Raw genomic sequence first — 19,315 nt, forward strand, 5'->3', positions numbered from 1 at the left:
GCGTCTGCTCATCCGCCGATGCATTGCCCCCACGGGGTCGTTACGCTGCCCGGAGGAGAACAGCTGTGGACAGCTGGGCACTGCCGTATGGCCGAGGCCATGGGACCCTGGCAACCTGCCGTCCTGCCGTGCCGAGGCAAAGCTAGAGTCTGGTGCTGCTCCTCCGGTCCGTGACCGTGTCCACAGCCGCGAACGCACAGGCAGCGGAGAACCCCGCAGAAAAGAACATGTCCAATTGCTCAGGAATGCAAGCGACTTCAGCCATACTGGTGCATATACAACTTGAAATGCTGCATAAATCCTCCCAGCAGGAACCCATTAGGATGGGCCTTCGAACATGACCACCTAACGAAAATGGTGAAGCCAAAAGAAAAGAGACGTGACAGTCACTTCAAAGACTCTCCGACTTTGCGGGCAGTGCACGGAAGCGAGCGAATGCGAATGCAATTGAACGTGTGCACATAAGTGGAGCAGAAGCGCAGAACGCCATCGTTAGATTGCATCAGGATTTGGCTCCTGGGACTTGAAACCTGCTATAGCCTATAGATAGCCTTTCTGTGATAAGAAACCTGAACACGCACTCAGCAATAGGGGTGGTTGAAAAATCTGAGTATTTTCTGGAGCACTATGTGCTGTTGATCACTCAGACTTGCGGGTTGCGACAAAAGCAAAATCTGCTAAATCACACGCTTCGAACAAAGCATCGGCTACCCCATCATTAGTATTTGGTTGCTTGCAATTGCAATCATATAGCGATAACCCGTTTGTTCTATCAATCACTTTAGGATACAAAGTATCATCATCACCTGGTTTCCTGCTTGCCTGTTGGTGGTGGAAGCTGGTACAGGCGGCCACATTATTTTTTTTTCAGGGGAAAAAAATACCTTATGAGAACTGGGGCACGAGTTTTACGATTTTCCATACAAGATGATTGGTAGTAGTATAGTAGACATTATCATAAGCAGTAGTAATCATACGGCATTCATGCAACAACAACACAACGGGCAGCCAGGCAACAGACCTGTAGCAGGTAGCCGCAGACACTGGAGCATCAACAGAGGGAAGATGGCAATTATGCAATAAAAAGCGATGTTAAAAGGGAGCAAACAACTACTGGTGTTCCCAAGCATTGTTGCAGGAGTGCAGGTTTACGTGCCCATCACCAGAAGGTCTCTATGCTGTGGCACTTCCAATAATGCATCCAGCTGGGGACCAAAGTCCCAGAAGGCAGAAGCTGCATTTCTTTAAGAGGTCCAAGATTAAATGAAACAGTGATAGGTAACTGGGAACAATCATATGATAACAATGAAAGCTAACTGGAAGCAAACATATGATAGTAGCAACCTGCCTAACCGTGATGACTCTGAACCATGCCAAGAGCCAAATCCAAAGGTAAGTCTTCCCTGTTTGTTATGCAAGAGGCTGTCAGGCCTAAAAGGAAACTCCCTATACCAGCCTCTGATGCAATCGCAAGTATACCGGCCTGATGCAAGCTCACCAATGAGACCTTCAGTGAACACCATTGCAGTCGCATGCTCATAGCAGGTCTGTTTCGAGTTTTTTTTATCACATTGTTCATCCCGATACCTAACTTCCTGACTTAACAAGTAAGTTCTACCAAGGAACTGTTTTTCCCACATATTCATATGGCTTACTTACTAGTATCTGTTTGACTGAAACTTACATTCTCAAAGCACAAGGGATAGGTTATGAATAAAATTGCGAGTAACTTCCCATGCATATTATTGTGTTGATCGGCAACTTATTCAAATTTCAACACATAACCACAAAATGAAAGCTCGGTTAAACCTATAGAGTGGTTAGGATCATTCAGTTCTACAATACCAGATCTAGTCTTTTGAGTTTCCAGAAGTTCAAACAATGGCCACAATACACAGCACATACAAATGAGAATACAGGATTAGAAACGAAGGAAATAGTGTAAACGAACACATCATGTGCTATAGTATATGAATAAGAAAGAAGAGGTACAAAGTAGTCAAAATAAGCAGGAGTTAAAGTATGGATGCTAACTGTACACTTCTGCTTCTGGTTTTATTCTTTCCAATAGCTTTTCAGCTTCAATAAAACCCCCTAAAGGTCCCAGAGGGGTATATTTTACTTGCCTCCAACTGTAATATGAAGTGATGCAAATAATTTTAAGCGAGTTAAAGGTCTGGTTCAAACTATCAGTCCCACTATTCCAGAAAAAGGAAAGCATTAACCTCTGAAATCGATTACCTGGGCATAAATGGCAGTGCCAGGCAATGAAGATGAAGGTGATCAACACTATTAAATGGTGGCTGATGAAACCCAAACCTACAATGCAGGACGCATACAAGAGAGCTGAGGAATAATGTATAAATAAGTATCTTGAGATATAAGCAATATTATAATGGTTGCCTGTATACGAAACAGCTTTGGAGAAGATATGTTCCTCATGGTAATACCTGTGTTCCTCAGAATTGGGAGCATCTTGATTGAGCAAGTCTTTCCCCACCTTCACCATGTGGCTGACTGAAATGACAATAAAAAATTATACTGCAGCTCACACCTCACCAAGTCTGAGTTGCATTATAAATTTATAATGCATAGTGAAATGCAGTAGCAAGCCAGTCATATGATGAAAGTCAAAGAATACACACCTAACTGGTGATCATCTTTGGTTCGGCGGAGGCTATTTACAGTTGGTATATGATCCTTGGGTATGACAAGAAAGTGCCTGAAAACATGGCACAGAATATTACATAATAAAATAAATCTTCAAGCAAATAATTGGGCGTCTCCAAGTACAAGCTCTCAGAAAAATAATATACCAACAACAATAAAATGCTTCATAGTTGGAAGCAAGTCGGGAGAGGCTAGAGATGAAACTCAACACGAACAAAAGAAAAGAAAAATAAAAGAGGGTAAAAAAAGCAAAAATAAGGTACTATAGAGTACAGAAAGCAATAATGAATCCAAAACTTCTAGCAATGAATAGGAGGCCTGAATTCCATTTGGCTCTAGCATATCTAAATCTTATCAAAGAAAAGCCAGCACCAAATGCAGGAACAGGTCAGTGTCTTGTGTTAGCTTTGCAATTTTGCATCATGTACACAATGGTGTGACTAACCACACATCAATGTTTCTTCTCACAAATTATAGTTATTCCATTGTAAATCAACAATCACAAACCAAAATACCTAATTATAACAATATACTGTATGTTGATCTCAATAAGGTAGTAAAAAATGTATGATAATGTCTTGTGCAAAAATTCCTTTCCTGACTTCTTGCGAGAAAATGTGATGCTTCTGCTCGTGTACACTCAGAAGTTCATATAAATGAACAGGAACTTGTGTATAGGCACCTCCACACTGCTAGCTCTCCAAAAGAGCACTAATTGTTCGAGAGGATCCTTAAACTCATATAACTACGGACATGAGATTAGTATATATGGCGAATTATTGCCAGCTGATATAAGAAATAAGGAACAATATCATTTTTTTCATGCATAGCTGTGAACGTGAACGAAAACATCGAAGACATAATCTACAGTGGAGGTAGGTGCCTAGAGGCCAGCACCCGAATAAGTTCAGGAGACACAGTAATACTAGACAACAAGAGACCAAGCTACAAGCTTAAGGCAATCAATTCAAGTGGATACACAGAGAGAACATAGCAGGTTAGCACATAAAAAAATAAGCTCCAATCGAATACTTCCACCTTTCCCTACTTCGTAAAAGATGGCCAATTCAACCTAAAACGCATTGCCTGTGGTGCTTGCCAGGTGTTCGACGATATGAACCCGAGCCCTAGTTCGTCCAACGACTCATAACGCGACATCTAGACCAATCCTAGCAACAGGGCGCTGTCCAAACGAACGCACTCTAAGCAAATACCTGAACGCCGACGGGTTGATGTCCCGGAACGCGACGACCCTGTCATCCTGCGCACAGGGGGAAACAACAAAAGAGGGTTTACATTTTCAGCAGCCAAAGCAGCACTAGATCCGCGGTGGTGATGGGGGCAGTGGTACGGAACGGAATAGAGAAGGGCAGTGGTGGAGGTGGGGGCGCGGCGGGCGATGTCGCAGAACACGCACCCGTCGGCCATGGGCGCCCGCTCCGACATCCTCCTCGCCACGCGGCTGCCCCCGAAGCAGAAGGTCTGCCTCATGGCGCCTCCCGCGGGCTGATCCGAGGTTAGGTGGGAGTGGGACGCCGCCCGACGCGGGGTGGACTTGACCGATTCAGCAGCACTGCTCCGGGACGCGGCGGCCGGCTCAGGGGTCCGAGATGCCGCCGGCGACGTGTCGGTCGTCGGAGCTGAAGCCTTGGTTTTGGTTTAGCAGTGTGATTCCATGGCCCAGGAAAAGAAGCTGGGCACGGGAGTTATATGGGCTTAGGTCCACTGAGTGCTGCTGGGTTGGGCTCACTTAGTAGGGTTGCAGCTCTTTTTTTAGAGGATTGGCGTTGATTTTTTTTTTAAAAAAACATGGTTTATATCCTGTGGTAGTATAAATAAAGTACTGACCAACAGCGTAAAAATACAGCTGTTGTTGAACGCTGATGAATAGAGAAATGTCCAGGATGAAGATAAGAAGCTTCCTACCATGGCGTAGGAGGTGGCAAATTCAAATCCCACTTGTGTTTGCAAGGATTGCGCAGGATTACCTCGTAACGACACTTGACACGCCAAGAAACTTAGCCGTAACAAGGTACGGTTCCATGCCGCGGGAGTTTTCAGCAACCGTGAGCCACGAATCATCAAGGACTTGACGAGACCGGCAGGTTTGAACGTCGGGCGGAATGTGTTGGGTCCGTACACGGCTACTTGTCGGTCCACACGGATCAACCACATGGAGGCATCGACACCAGGCAGACCGGAGATGTGCACGGCAGAAACGGATTACCTCATTGCTTGGCTCGGGAACTTTTCGTGTCACGGTTGCCCACGCTGCCACGAAGGATCAAGGTCGTTTTGTCTAATTTTTCTATTGTGCGTCCGGTGCCTATCCGTGGACTTGGGACATGCCTACGACCTTGTTGCCTTTTCTGCCCCGTGCGAAGCATGACCTGCAGGCTTGACCAGCAGCTAGCTAGCTACAGATGTCCACAAGTCGTCGTCGTCGTCGTCAGAGGCTGATGGGGGGATCGGGTGGCACGACGACGAGACTCGGACTAGCCACGGTTAATTCCAAGCTTGTCTGTTCGCGCATGTTCCACGGGGATTTTCTTGCGTAATTCATGTTGGAATGTAGATGATGTATCAATTGCATGGTTTGGGGGCAAGGCAACCACGATGTTTGAATTCTTGCGATGGTAAAAACACATCTGTGCAGAAACTTCAGAGGCGACCTTGGCACGTAAGTACGCATCGTTTAATCGTGGACGAAAGCTTCTCGAGCACATGCAAATCAACATGTCTGCTCCGTACGTAACATCTCTTCGTCGGCGCACGAACCTTCTCCGGTCGATTTCTGAATCGGCACGCCATATCCCAGCATTTGTCAAACGATCGGAGGAATTATTTATCGTCTCCTTCTTGGTCGCCACCGGCCACCGGCCACCGGCCACACCGGCAGGGTCTTCGTCGCCGGCGCCGGATCGGAGGAGGCCGGCCGGCGGCCCACGCCTCGGCCGATCGGGTACTCTACTTAACTGCACAGATCATCATCCACCCACCACGAGTCGTGTCCCTGTCGACGTATTGAATTCCCTGCTGGTCTCCAGCGCGCTTGGACGGGAAGCGCTCCACGTCGCACGAATCGAAGTACACACCTGGCCGCAGTACCTGCTAATCATTTGGTTGTCCAGCTGGGCCGATCCGGGCGCGGCTTGATCGATCGATCACGCGCGGCAGATGATCCGGATCTCGTGTATATCCATCCACTGGATCCACCGGCTGATTTGGCAGTTGCTTGTTCCAGTTAGTCACCTCCTCCGATCCGCAGCTCCATCTCTTGATCCGCAACGCTGAATTCTCCAGCCAGCTCGCAAAAATTTCCTAAAAAAGAAATCCCATGGCCGCAGGAGGGCTGAATATTCGTCTGCAAGTTTCTACGCCAGCTCTGACACACAAGTGCCCGTTTAAATTATATTATCAGCAAATTAATAGGTATACTGCTGGTCAATAAGCACAGGCACAACCGTATACGTACGTACAGCAACTTCTCTCGAGCTTTTGCTTTGGAGTGAAGCACAAACTCGATGGTAGGAAGCACGATGTGAGCAGCATGCGTGCTCGCCAGCTGAAGGGCACAACTAGTAGTATTTTTTATTGAACAGAGAGATAATATTTTAACTTTTCAGGCCCGGAAGATCTGTAGGAAAAAAAATAATATCGCGAAAATAACCCTTCAGAAGACACTCCAATGGCCAGTCTTCAGAAAATAATGGGCCATTTTTTATTCAAATAATGCCGCAATCGATCGTTTTCGGTTGCTTATCAGTTGCCACACACAGCTTCTATTTTAATTGCATCTATCTCATCGTGCGCAACATGTGGAATTGTAGAGCTACAAAATCAATAAATGAAAGCAGTGAACACACGGTAAGCGTGCATGGCGAGAAATTGACAGGGTTGACAGTTTACATCTATCTAATTATTTGCCCCAGGACACTCTTAAATCCTATATGTGGATATTTGTTGGAGGACAGGATTTTGGAGTGTCTAGTAGAAAAGATCTACTTCTCAATGTCTCTGAGCAAAAGCCTCAGATTCAAAAGTGGCATTTGAAGTTATTTTGCCGCTGTCTAATCACATAGGCAGATATACCTCATAGTTCGATGTAGCTTTATCCTTGCATAGCAGCAGCAGTTAAGCTTGTTTCTCGTCTTAACACAAATGTTGTTAAGGGTGGCGCACTTAATTTGCGTATGAATTATTGTGGCCTGTCCGCTTAAAATTTTCAATAATTTGGCTGTTGGAAAATTTGTCATAAATGGTTAAATTCATAAGCTGAAAGATCAAATGCAAACAAAATGAAAATCTATAATTATGAGTTGATGTTCAAGAATTTTTACCTTTTGCAGTCTAGATGAAAATTCCCCTTTAGCTTGGAAAAATAACTGAATCTAAAAACTTCAAACACCTTGTTGAAAGTTTACGCGGACAGGTGGAGTTGTGGGATTTTTTTTCGAAAGATCCGGAAAGATTCCGGTATGTATTAATAAGGAAAAAAAACAGTTTACATGACAAACCTACTTAGAAAGATTCTAAAAAGACAGAGCATCGGAAAGCTCCCAACTAAGAAAAAGAAACAGAAAATGATTACTCACTACTCGGGTTCACAGCTAAGGCGGTCAGGTATTTTGCACCCGCCCGACACCACAACCTCGCGTCCTTGATTTCCTCAACGAGCCTATCAATCGTCTTCTCCGTGTTATTGAAGACACGAGTATTCCCCTCCATCCGAATGGACCTAAGGTTAATCACAATGGAGGTTTCATGTCCATGTTTCCAAAAATACCACGTCAACTTTGTAGAAGGATGAAACACCCTCTCTCGGTAGAGAGTTTCATCTCACTATTTCATATGCCAACATACTACTTAAATGCTGCAAATAAATAACCAATAGGATTTACTCAATTGTGTGAAGATGAAATAAAACACTCTCAATGGAGGTTTCACACGGTTTCCAAGTTCTTGGAAATGGGTTAACATAGTTTCATCCTCATGAAACTCCATGAAACTCTTACTTCTTAAATGATGTACCATGTCATCCAAATTGCTGATGTGGCAGGCTAATTAATCCCATGAAACATCCTATGAAACTCCCATTGTGAATAGCCTAAGTCACCAAGATAGCAAGTGACCGCAAGCTGTGGGACTTTTAATAAACTGATGCATTCGACTGTTTTGGTTAACCAACTCCAGTAATTGTAAGGTCGTTCAATAAATGGTCATTATTATACGAGGATGGTTATTTGGACTCCTTGGTTGCATCTGCTATCCTGCTTGTTGCTCACCCGTCTTACTACCCGGGTGACCTTTTTCTTTTCCAGGAAAATCCTAGTGATCATCACTTGCTACTTGTGTTAGCTTAAAAACGTATTCTTATGAGTAACGGAAATGGCTTATGTTCCCACTACAGGTGATACCCTGGATTATATATATATATATATATATATATATATATATATATATATATATATATATATATATAAATCTATTCTACGTATAGCTACTCCCACATATGTATCTCATGACGTAGGATGTATTTGACCCAACAAAGAGCATGTATTGTGAAGCATGTGATAATGCTAGAACATCTATAATGATATATACGTTGGGTATGTGACCATACATACAATATGTGGACATACTAATTCTTATATACTAATACTAAGGTATTATTATAATATATTTTAAAAATAGGGATGCTTTGGAAAATTTTTTATATATTCTTTTGAAGTATCTTAGAATTAGTATATAAACATACTCAAAGTGATAAATGAGTGCGAACATACGCATAGTGGTATACTGATAGAAAAAATCCATTCTACACGCGCTTGTAGCTACTCCTACATGTGTATCTCATGATGTAGGCCGTATCTGACCCAACGAAAGGTATGTACGAGATGTATGTAATCATACTGGACCATGTTTGATGGTATATACTTTAAGTATGTGAACATATATGGAGTATATAGATATACTTATTTTTATATACTAGTACTAATGTATAATCATGATATATTTAAAAAATAGAGATGCTTTTGAAATTCTTCGTACATATCCCTTTGAAGTATCTTAGAATTAGTATATAAACATACTTAAAGTGATAAGTAAGTACGTGGACATACGCATGGTGGTATACTGATAGTGAGAGTAGTTACAAGCGAGTGTAGATAAAACTCGCGTATAGCTACTCTCACTATCAGTATACCACTGTGCGTATATTTACATACTTATTTATCACTTTGAGTATGTCCATATACTAATTCTAATATACTTCAAAAGGATATATACAAAAAAATTCAAAAGCACCCCTTTTTTAAATATATTATAATTATACCTTAGTATTAGTATATAAAAATTAGTATGTGTCAGACCCGACGTATGTCCACGTACAAAAAGTATACCCGACGTATATACCATCATAGATGTTGTAGTATGATCACATATTTCGTGTATATACTTTTTGTTGGGTCAGATACGTCCTACATCATGAGATACACGTATGGGTAGCTACAAGCACGTGTAGAATGGATTTTTCATATACCTTCGGAGCAGAATAATTAGGTTCTCACCTTCGAGTATTTCTCATATGGCTCCGCATGCACAATGGAAATTAGAACTTATCAGACGAGTCTTACAAAACCGTCCACAACCTTGAACTTATCATGTTGTCCTGATTATCGTTTTTTTGCCACACGCTTATTAATTTTTGCACCAATTTTTATATACCAAATGTTTTTTTGGCAAAATGTTGGTCTCGGCTCTGGTGCATTTCTATTTACCGTAATTTTGTGGTACCTCCGAGTGAAAGTCTCTCTTGACGTAGACTTTGGGCGCTAAGTATTGAATTCGCAACTACTCCTATAAGGGTATTCAAATTTTCTATACAATGCTCTGCTGATTGTATGACCCACATGAATCGGGGCGTGGTCTTCTGACTCATCCTCCTATCCGCTCGGTTGGCCAATGGCATCCCCCACAGAACCCGTTTCCGCTGCGTCCCAACACGAGAGGGTCTCGCGGTTTCTTTTTTCTTGCCCGATTCGTCCGGTAGCCGCGCTTGGCTTCCAAACAATCTGTCCTTCCAAATAAGGCTGGTCGGCTATAAATACTGCTCGCTCGCGCTCGGTTGCTCAACGTTCACCTCTCTCCCGTTCATACTCCCCTTCCGTGGTATGAACATGCCCACGGCAGCCACGACATAAGGCGTCGTCGTGCCATCGAGCGCATGCCTCGATCGATCTCCTCTACCATTAGCTGAACCCTAGACGATATTAGCAGGAAATTAAGCCTGGTGCTTCCCGGAGGCCGCCATGATCGCGCCCGTTGCTGACCCGACGATGATGGACGGGGACGACGCGCGCGCGTCGCTGCTCCCGGAGACCGCCCCTCGGCGTGCTGCCCCCGGCGGCGGCGGCGGCTGGCAGAAGCGCCCGTCGTCGTCGACCGTCCTCCCCGCCGTCGTCTCCGCGGCGCTCCTGCTCGTCCTCGCCGCGGTCGCGATCCTCGCGTCGCAGCACGCCGACGACGGGCAGGGGGGCGTCGCCGCCGCCGCCGCGGGGCGCGTCGTGGAGGTGGCCGCCTCCCGCGGCGCGGCGGAGGGCGTGTCGGAGAAGTCGACGGCCCCGCTCCTTGGCGCCGGCGGCGCGCTCCGGGACTACGCCTGGACCAACGCGATGCTGGCGTGGCAGCGCACGGCGTTCCATTTCCAGCCCCCCAAGAACTGGATGAACGGTTAGGCCCGCCCGTCGCCGTCCTAGCTGATCTCGATGCGATCGTTTCCTTTTTCTCTCGATCTGGCGCTAACTTGGTTTCGTGTTCGTGTCACGGACGCCTCGTGCACATGGCGCTGCCCCGATCTGCCCTGCTCATCTTCCTCGACCGGCCGGCTTCGCCAGATCCTAATGGTAAGTTTGTTGGCCCTGATCGATCATCGATCACATGTGAACTCGATCGAGATGCTTTCCTGCATCTGTGGTTCGTAGCATTCCAAGGGTCTCATTAATGCCCGAGCTAATAATCGTATGGCATTGTTGGCGATCCCATCGGCTGCTACCTTTCGCGTATTGATGTCGTGAAATAAACGTGACATTTCTTCACGCGCCACCGGGCTACCCTTGTGCAGGCCCGCTGTATCACAAGGGCTGGTACCACCTCTTCTACCAATGGAACCCGGACTCCGCGGTGTGGGGCAACATCACCTGGGGCCACGCCGTGTCGCGCGACCTCGTCCACTGGCTGCACCTGCCGCTCGCCATGGTGCCGGACCACTGGTACGACGCCAACGGCGTCTGGTCCGGGTCCGCGACCAAGCTCCCGGACGGCCGGATCGTCATGCTCTACACGGGCTCCACGACGGAGTCGGTGCAGGTGCAGAACCTCGCGGAGCCGGCCGACCCGTCGGACCCGCTGCTGCGCGAGTGGGTCAAGTCGGACTCCAACCCCATCCTGGTGCCGCCGCCGGGCATCGGGCTCAAGGACTTCCGCGACCCGACGACGGCGTGGCGTGTCCCCAACGACACGGCGTGGCGCGTCGCCATCGGGTCCAAGGACCGGAGCCACGCCGGGCTGGCGCTGGTGTACCGGACGGAAGACTTCGTGCGGTACGACCCGGCGCCGGCGCTGATGCGCGTCGTGCCGGGCACCGGCATGTGGGAGTGCGTGGACTTCTACCCGGTGGCCGCCGCCGCTGGCGGCGAGGAGAACGGGCTGGAGACCTCCGTCCCGCCGGGGCCCGGGGTGAAGCACGTGGTGAAGGCCAGCCTCGACGACGACAAGCACGACTACTACGCCATCGGCACCTACGACGCCGGCGCCGACGCCTGGACCCCCGACGACGCGGCGAACGACGTCGGGGTTGGGCTCCGCTACGACTACGGCAAGTTCTACGCGTCCAAGACCTTCTACGACCCCGTGCTCCGGCGGCGGGTGCTGTGGGGGTGGGTCGGCGAGACCGACAGCGAGCGCGCAGACATCCTCAAGGGATGGGCGTCCGTGCAGGTACGTAGCAGCATTTGCTCCTCAGATAACCTTTTTTTTCCTCCAGCTAGCGATTTTAAAATCAGATAATAACCTGATGATTACATTTGGGCTGGCTTATTACGATGGGTGATGGTGTCACGTAACGTGACTCTGTTTAGGCTGGTCTGTGATGGGCAATAGTATACTAGGGTTAACGTATAATGACAGCTCTACTAATCAATTCTGACATCGGATTAAACGAGACATTGATAGGATCGTGGACTTTTTCTTCTTTCCCCCCTTCCTGGAAACGCGTTATACAGGTTAGACTACGTTAAAAGATCCCAGTAAGATGAATCACAAAGTTTCGAATTTTGAAAACTTCCAGTTAATTTTGGTTTGTTGCGGCATCGCTAAGCTTTCTGGATATACCTCTAGAGTTTCATTCCTACATTTCTTCCTATGTTTGGATCGTCGAGAAAAAGAAAGAAAAGATCCGATAAACTTGGAAACCCCATATAGAGGCTTGCGGAGAGAACATCTCAGAAGAGTCTCGCTTGATCCGGCCATGACGCAAGCCTAGGACCCTGTAGCTTGTACTACTTGTCACATTACAGTACACCGTATCACCGACCAAATTAAACGGAGCTGAAAGTTACACACAGTGACACAGACATACTTGTGCTCTGTCGATCACACACCTGTACTGTACTGCCCCTCCCTCTCCGTTGCACCACCCTGTTACCAATTGTCTCCGCCACGTGAGGCACGCAGCTTTCCTGTGATCGATCCTGTCCAACAGCTAACCGTTCCAGAGGGAAAGCGAGAGGAGCGCCGCGGTCCAAGCGCAACGCTTTGCGCGGGCCCGGGCCCACGGCCATTTTATCCGAAACGAGCGGCACGATCCGACTTGTTTAATCCCTCTCTCCAGCAAGCAACCGCCCCCAGACAAAATGAGGGCCCAACGAAGATTTCCTGGAGCCCAATGGGCACGCGAGAACACGAGGGGGCGGCGATGCCGTAAGCGAATCGGGAAATATTTCCTGGTGTGTGCCGGGCTGCCGGCCGTGTCGACCTGCTTCCTGATTGGCTGACAGAGGCAGGCTTGGCAGGATTAGCTTGCTGCCACGTCTCGTCCAGCGTAGCAGTAGCAGCAGGGCTTGGAGTCAAAGCCTCCAATGAGGATGCAGGAGTACGAGTCGTATTTGTCTAATGGCGTGCACGCCTGCTTGGATTTTGAGCATTTTTTAACGCTAAAAGGGACTTGAGAAGAATTGAGTTCTTGAGAGCTCCCATTTTTCAAACTGGATTTTCAAATAGTTGCTTCTTCCCATTAAGTAGGCATGTGGATATAATGATATACGACTAGTCTGTGAAGGTCGGTCACAGAGCTGTCGTCGTCATTATCAATATCTTTTAAAGTAAATCTTCATTATCAGTAATTCAGTATATGTGATGTTTGTATATTTGTTTTGAGTGGCTTAGCACACAATTGAAGACGTGGAGGGCATATTAGCCTCTGCACGCCGAGCTTAAATTATTTGGGCGCTGTCTCCAGAACTGGTTCAAGTTCGTTCAAGAGGCACTGTCTTGCCAGGCTGGCGGCCGCAACATGAACATAATTGAACTAAAATAATTGAACAAATCTGCCTGGAAAAAAGATCTGCCATATGTCTCCTGAAAAAATGGAATCAATAAATCTAAATAATTTTTGTTGGGCTGTCTATGCTATGCCCGAGCATTTTTTAGCAGCTGTACACTCGATCTTTTTTGCACCGTTGGATGAAGATCCAATAAACCATCATCATTTTCAACCTCCAGCTACCGCCAGGCATGGTCTTCTTACTCTTCTGTCCTGGTCCTGCCGCCGCCTCCCGCCACCACCATTGTTGTCATTGTCGCCCCTGCCCCAACCCCGCCCACCGGATGTCCACCACTACCCCGCCGCCTAGCCCCACCGCCCCCGTGTCTGCCACCACCGTCGGACCGGCCTACCACCCCGGTGTTCCTCTAATGTTGGCAATGGAGAAGCTCGTCAGAACCCTAACCTCCAACTCATGAACCCTAACCCTAACCCCGAACCCTAAATCTCGCCGTAGAGCTCACTAGAGATGGAGAAGAAGGCAAGAGGAGGAGAAAATTTCGGATTGGTGATAGAAGGACAGGAAATAAAATTCGAGCGTGAGAAGCAAAGGAAATGCTCGAGTAGAGTATAGCTTTCCCGTTTTTGTTTGTTTTCATTCAACCATCAACTCCGGGAGTTGGTCACTGGTCATCACGTTTGCAGTTCACCAACTCATTTCTCGGGCTGTACTTTTATTTGAGCCATGATGATCGTGTAGATTATGCATGCATTGCATGCACACGAAAAGGATGACTCGGCTTCTTGCTAATTACCATGCACGTTCCTCTTTCTTAACTTTTTTTCCCTCCACGCCATGCACGTGCAGTCAATCCCGAGGACGGTCCTCCTGGACACGAAGACCGGCAGCAACCTGCTCCAGTGGCCGGTTGTGGAGGTGGAGAACCTCCGGATGAGCGGCAAGAGCTTCGACGGCGTCGCGCTGGACCGCGGCTCCATCGTGCCCCTCGACGTCGGCAAGGCGACGCAGGTGAACGCCACGAGCCCGACCGTGACGCTGCATATATAGAGCAGCGAGCGAGAGCTCACGCCATTGCCGTCTTGATCGTTCTCTTCTCTAGCTGATCGTGTACTGTGCATTGTCGCAGCTGGACATTGAGGCCGTGTTCGAGGTGGACGCGGCGGCCGTGGAGGGCGTGACGGAGGCCGACGTGGGATTCAACTGCAGCACCAGCGCCGGCGCGGCGGGGCGGGGCCTTCTCGGCCCGTTCGGCCTGCTCGTGCTCGCCGACGACGACCTGTCGGAGCAGACCGCCGTCTACTTCTACCTGGCCAAGGGCACCGACGGCAGCCTCAAGACCTTCTTCTGCCAGGACGAGCTCAGGTACGTCATCTACAGTGGGCACCTGTGAGCTGCTAGACACTCCGATCCGCGCCTGACTTTGAACCTTCTCGCCGCGGCGCAAGTTGACTAATCAATAATTAAATATAATCTTTGTAAATAAAATCTTCTCTGTTTAATCTTCTAGGGCATCAAGGGCGAACGATCTGGTGAAGAGAGTCTACGGAAGCTCGGTCCCCGTGCTCCACGGGGAGAAGCTGTCAGTAAGGATACTGGTAGGTGTCTGGCTGTCTGCACTCTGCAGTGTCTAATAAGTCAATGACCAGCAGCTAGCCTATCCATGTGCCCGGTGTATGTTCCTCACTCGTTGCTCACATCGCGTGTCGCCGCTTCCGTTCGCGCAGGTCGATCACTCCATCGTGGAGAGCTTTGCGCAAGGCGGACGCACCTGCATCACGTCGCGCGTGTACCCAACAAGAGCCATCTACGAAGCCGCCCGCGTGTTCCTCTTCAACAATGCCACGAATGCTCATGTTACTGCAAAATCCGTCAAGGTCTGGCAGCTGAACTCCGCCTACATCCGGCCATACTCGGCGAGTTCTCTATGAGCAGGGTGGCAGGCCGGCAGTGCCTGTATGAACTGGTTTGTAGAGTAGGGATTGCTTAATTGTTCGGCTTTTCTTGCTCTTCCTCTGGAACTATTACCCAAGCAACAAATTGATGAAGAGGGAAGAGACAGGGTGTAATTTTTGGGGGCAACAATGTTTCATTTGTTGCATGAATAATGCGCATCAACATGTGTAACATTCTTTTTTTCTCCTTTTTACTAGTGCGTAGACTAATAATCTTCACAGGCCATCTCCTCACGAGAAAAAAAATCTCCACGAAATAAAAATGTTATGGCCCTGGTGTAAAATTGAGATTTCTTCCAACTGGAGGGGTTACTTGGTAACCTTTTTTCGGGCTGAATATAAATAACTAGCTTGTCCAAGTAGAAAAAGCCCAAGATACAGATAGTTACTCGGCCCATGCGGCGACCAATTCCCTAACAGGCCGTGACGGCGCAGTTGAATGCTTCCTTTTGTGTTTTCTACAGGAGGGAGGGAGGAGTATAAAGGAAAGAAACGCGTGCCTACGGGTTTTTGTGTCCGTGGTGTGAGCTGTGATGGTGACGTTATTTTGCAGAGTTTCTTTAACAGTCCATGACGATGTTTTTTTTTTAAATAACGGCTCTCTAGCTCTCTCTCTAGCTCTCACTCATGTTTCATACAGTATTAATGAAGGGATCTATTATATTATATTAATAAGGGAGTGTTGTCACTACGTTCACCAAGAGAATCTAGAAATTCATAGGTTAATCTAAAAAAGAGAAGAGTTTACACCATTGAATTTTATGAAAATCTAACGGTCAAAATTAACTCAAGAGACCATATCAAATACGATTAATAAATAGCTATTTTCGGATTTAAAAAATTAAAAAAATTAGGACATTACCAAAGAGTCCATGCCGAATACTATTATTAAATAGCTAAATTTGGATTTAGAGAAATAAGAAAATTAGGACCTAATCAAGGAGTTCATGTCGAATACAATTAGTAAATAGGTAAATTTAGGATTATAAAAATAAAAAATTAAGAAAAAATAGGACATGACCAAAGAGTCCATACCAAATAAGATTAGTTAGTAAATAGCTAAATTCAAAATAAAAAATAATAAAATTAGGACTTAGAGTCAATGTTGAATACAATTAATAATAGTTAAATTTGAGATTATAAAGATAAGAAAATTAGCATTAGGACTTGGCAAAAAAATTACTACTAGCAAAATATCTATATTCGAAATTAATTTAAGAAAATTAGCAATTGACCAAAGAGTCCATATAAAATATGATTAATAAATAGATAAATGCAAGAATTAAAATACAGAAAAAATAAACAGTTGATTTATACAATAATTAATAAGCAAGTTAGAAAGGAAAATAGCTAAATAGATATATAGTATGGTCAAATGCAAATATTAAAAATCCAAATTTGAGTTAAAAATAGGACTACAAGTTCACAAACATTTCATGTCAAATAAAGTTAGCAAATAGCTAAATATAGAATTAAAATTAATAGAATTAGTAGTTAGTTTGTATATGAATTTTGAACAAAGTGTTAAAAGAAGCCATCACGTTCGCTGAGAAGGTCTAGAAATTACCATATTAATCGAAAAAGGAGAAAATCGATGAGTTAGCCATGAAGAAACTTAACCAAATAGTAGCATACTCTACACAGTTAGAACATAGAAAAGTTGCTAAGAAGTGATTTTGATTTGAAAAATGATGAGCAGAAGAGAGCCTCTAAACATAGAAAATCCATAGGTAACTAGGGTAACAAAATTAGGGGCATAGCAATGATTGCACCATGGTGCAACCATGTCATAGCCACAACACAATCTTAGCCTAATCACCAAGTTGATGATTACTCTAACATGAATTGCATTGTCGTTATTATCAAAGCATGGTGATCAACACTAGCGACAACAAGAAAAACGGAGATGGTGATATTTTGCTTATGTAGAATTGTCATTTGTTGATGGTCAAGAGCTAAAAAAATTAGAAGAGAAGAAATGATAGATGATACAACCACTGTGGAGATGATGCGAGATTTAGAACACTGCAACTTGAAAATCAATATTTGACATGCAAGCCCGTCCATAGCAAGCCACGGGTAGTGTTCAAAAGTAATGACGTGCACTATCGGTGATGAATCTTCGATTACCATAGTATAGCGGGCAAAGATTTTTGGAGCATAATAGAGATAGCTATACCTAAGATAATATGAGAGCATGTATTACGGGGTGATATCAAAGGGTGATCGAAGGATGATGAAAAGAAAGTATAGTATAATTTTGGTGGTATATATATATTGAACCACTTACCTAAATCTTCTCTTACAAATCTAGAAATAATTTATTTATCATGCACGGTAACTAGAACACTCAAGAGAAATTGTATGTCGCAAGTATTTTTTTTAAAAAAAATAATATTCATTTTAAAATAAAATATATAATATTTAGTTACTTTCAGTAAATACCCAAAAGATGTATAAAGCATCCATTTTTCTTCTAAAATATTATACAAAAATACACTACAAAATATAACAAGAAAAAAAAAGATTGCACCCGTGTCTAGACCACGACCATGAGGAAAAAAATAATTACAAAGGAACAGCTAAACAAAACTATTTGCATTCAATATTTTACGTAAAAAAATCTAAAAATTTGGGAAAAGATTAGGTACACGCGCTATTTGCACGGGGCAGCTTGCTAGTTGTAAGTATTGTGGCATCAAAAAATGGTGGCAATTGAGCATACCTAGATTAGGCTTGGAGCAAGCACCTCGCCCATGCTTTCTCCAGCAGTTTTCGTAGATCTTTTCTTTGGGATGGACGAATGTATAGTGGGTCTTTAAAAGCCTTATGATCAAGATCAGGGGAGATAAGTGCCTATCTCAAAAGAAAACTTTAAAAGTTCCATCTCTGTCCAATAAACCCTTGGTGGTAGTTGCTCTGGTTTTGATCGTCTGGCAGTTTTGGTATGGATCGAATTTGCAAGCGCTCGGTGGATATGCTCATGATGTTCTGATGTCGAAGAATATGTAATACTTCTTTTGTAGATTGTTTTGGTAAATTTAAATATATAATTTTTTTTACGGATCTAGACATAGTGTATATATTTAGGTGCATATAAAAAATTATACCAAAACGACCAGATTGTAAATATTAACAACCTTTTAACAGACTAGAGTTGACTTACAATGGTATGCGAGCTAGCCAGCTGCATTGACATGCCACGCTGACCAATCTAATCTGTCATATCGATTCCATGACCTTATCAGGATGCTCTACGAAACCATCCTCAAATAAAGCAGCATATTACTGCCTAGTGCCTAGTGCCTAGCCTGAGCTTCCAATGTTGTTTCCATTATCCGCCGCGTGCACAGTGGCAGCAGCCTTGGGCCTTGGTCCTTGGATAAGCGAGAGGATACATATATGATAAATCAGTATAGATCATAGCCAGCAGACACTTATTTTCTTGACAAGGCTCGTCACGGGGTCATCGCGCGGAAGCGCCAAATCACCTGCCGATTCCACCGAAACAGTGGAACGCGCGTCGTATCGTCTACACGGCTGGGACAGCATCGACATGACGGTTCCGAGGCTGCCGCGCGAACTGTGCTCGCAACATGGCATCCGGGAAGCAGCAATCATTGAGCCATGAGGAGGGGAACGCAACCACGATCACATCAAACCGGTGCAGCGTCGATCGATCATCGCTGGATCCGTTCCATGCATGTAACAGGGGTAGGCGGCCGGAGTACTCTCTGGGAGGGCGACGGGCGGCCGGCCGGTGGCGAGTGGACAGGTGAGAAGAGGAGGATCAGAGGAACAGCACGCGACAGAGGGGGAAAGAGAGCGCAGGCCCAGGAGGGGAGAGGCGCTAGCTAGGGTTAAGGTCGCAGCAGTGCAGCTATGGCGAAGCCTAGGTGTAGACATATGGGGATGGTCGCACCGTTATATCCCTGTAGATGCGCAACGCAAAAGGGATCCATCACATCGGCTCGATCGCTAGCCTCCCTCATAATTGCGCCAGGGGCAGCACCACACAGCAGCAGCGGCAGCCGCTGGCTAGCCATGCCAATGCCATGCTCGCCTAGTGGCCTGGTTGCCTGGTTGCGCTCGGCTCCCCAAACTGTCACCTCACGCGGCCGGCCGGCCGGC

At 45.9% G+C, this 19,315-nt stretch overlaps 2 protein-coding genes across 3 annotated transcripts; one reads left to right on the forward strand and one right to left on the reverse strand.

Moving 5' to 3' along the window:
• Positions 1–943: 943 nt before the first annotated feature.
• Positions 944–4,348, reverse strand: LOC112898930 (bifunctional adenosine 5'-phosphosulfate phosphorylase/adenylylsulfatase HINT4). 2 transcript variants are annotated; one of them, XR_003229949.1, is made up of 7 exons: positions 4,027–4,348; positions 3,885–3,931; positions 2,646–2,722; positions 2,451–2,517; positions 2,242–2,319; positions 1,345–2,132; positions 944–1,242 (listed from the first exon to the last, which is right to left on the reverse strand). XR_003229949.1 is itself a non-coding variant. In XM_025967243.1 (6 exons), exons 1-6 carry the CDS (start codon positions 4,159–4,161, stop codon positions 2,030–2,032), a joined length of 507 nt encoding a protein of 168 aa, XP_025823028.1. In that variant the 5' UTR covers positions 4,162–4,348; the 3' UTR covers positions 944–2,029. The 2 variants fall into 2 exon arrangements, 1 of the variants encoding a protein (XP_025823028.1); XM_025967243.1 differs by having other exon boundaries at positions 944–2,132.
• Positions 4,349–9,789: 5,441 nt separating this feature from the next.
• LOC112899854 (beta-fructofuranosidase 1) lies at positions 9,790–15,371 on the forward strand. Its single transcript, XM_025968492.1, has 7 exons — positions 9,790–10,401; positions 10,566–10,574; positions 10,793–11,667; positions 14,079–14,240; positions 14,359–14,594; positions 14,740–14,827; positions 14,957–15,371. The coding sequence occupies exons 1-7, from the start codon at positions 9,981–9,983 to the stop codon at positions 15,158–15,160; spliced, it is 1,995 nt and encodes a 664-aa protein (XP_025824277.1). The 5' UTR covers positions 9,790–9,980; the 3' UTR covers positions 15,161–15,371.
• Positions 15,372–19,315: the final 3,944 nt, after the last annotated feature.

This window comes from Panicum hallii, chromosome 7, assembly GCF_002211085.1.
Source record: "Panicum hallii strain FIL2 chromosome 7, PHallii_v3.1, whole genome shotgun sequence".
Lineage (NCBI taxonomy): Eukaryota > Viridiplantae > Streptophyta > Magnoliopsida > Poales > Poaceae > Panicum > Panicum hallii.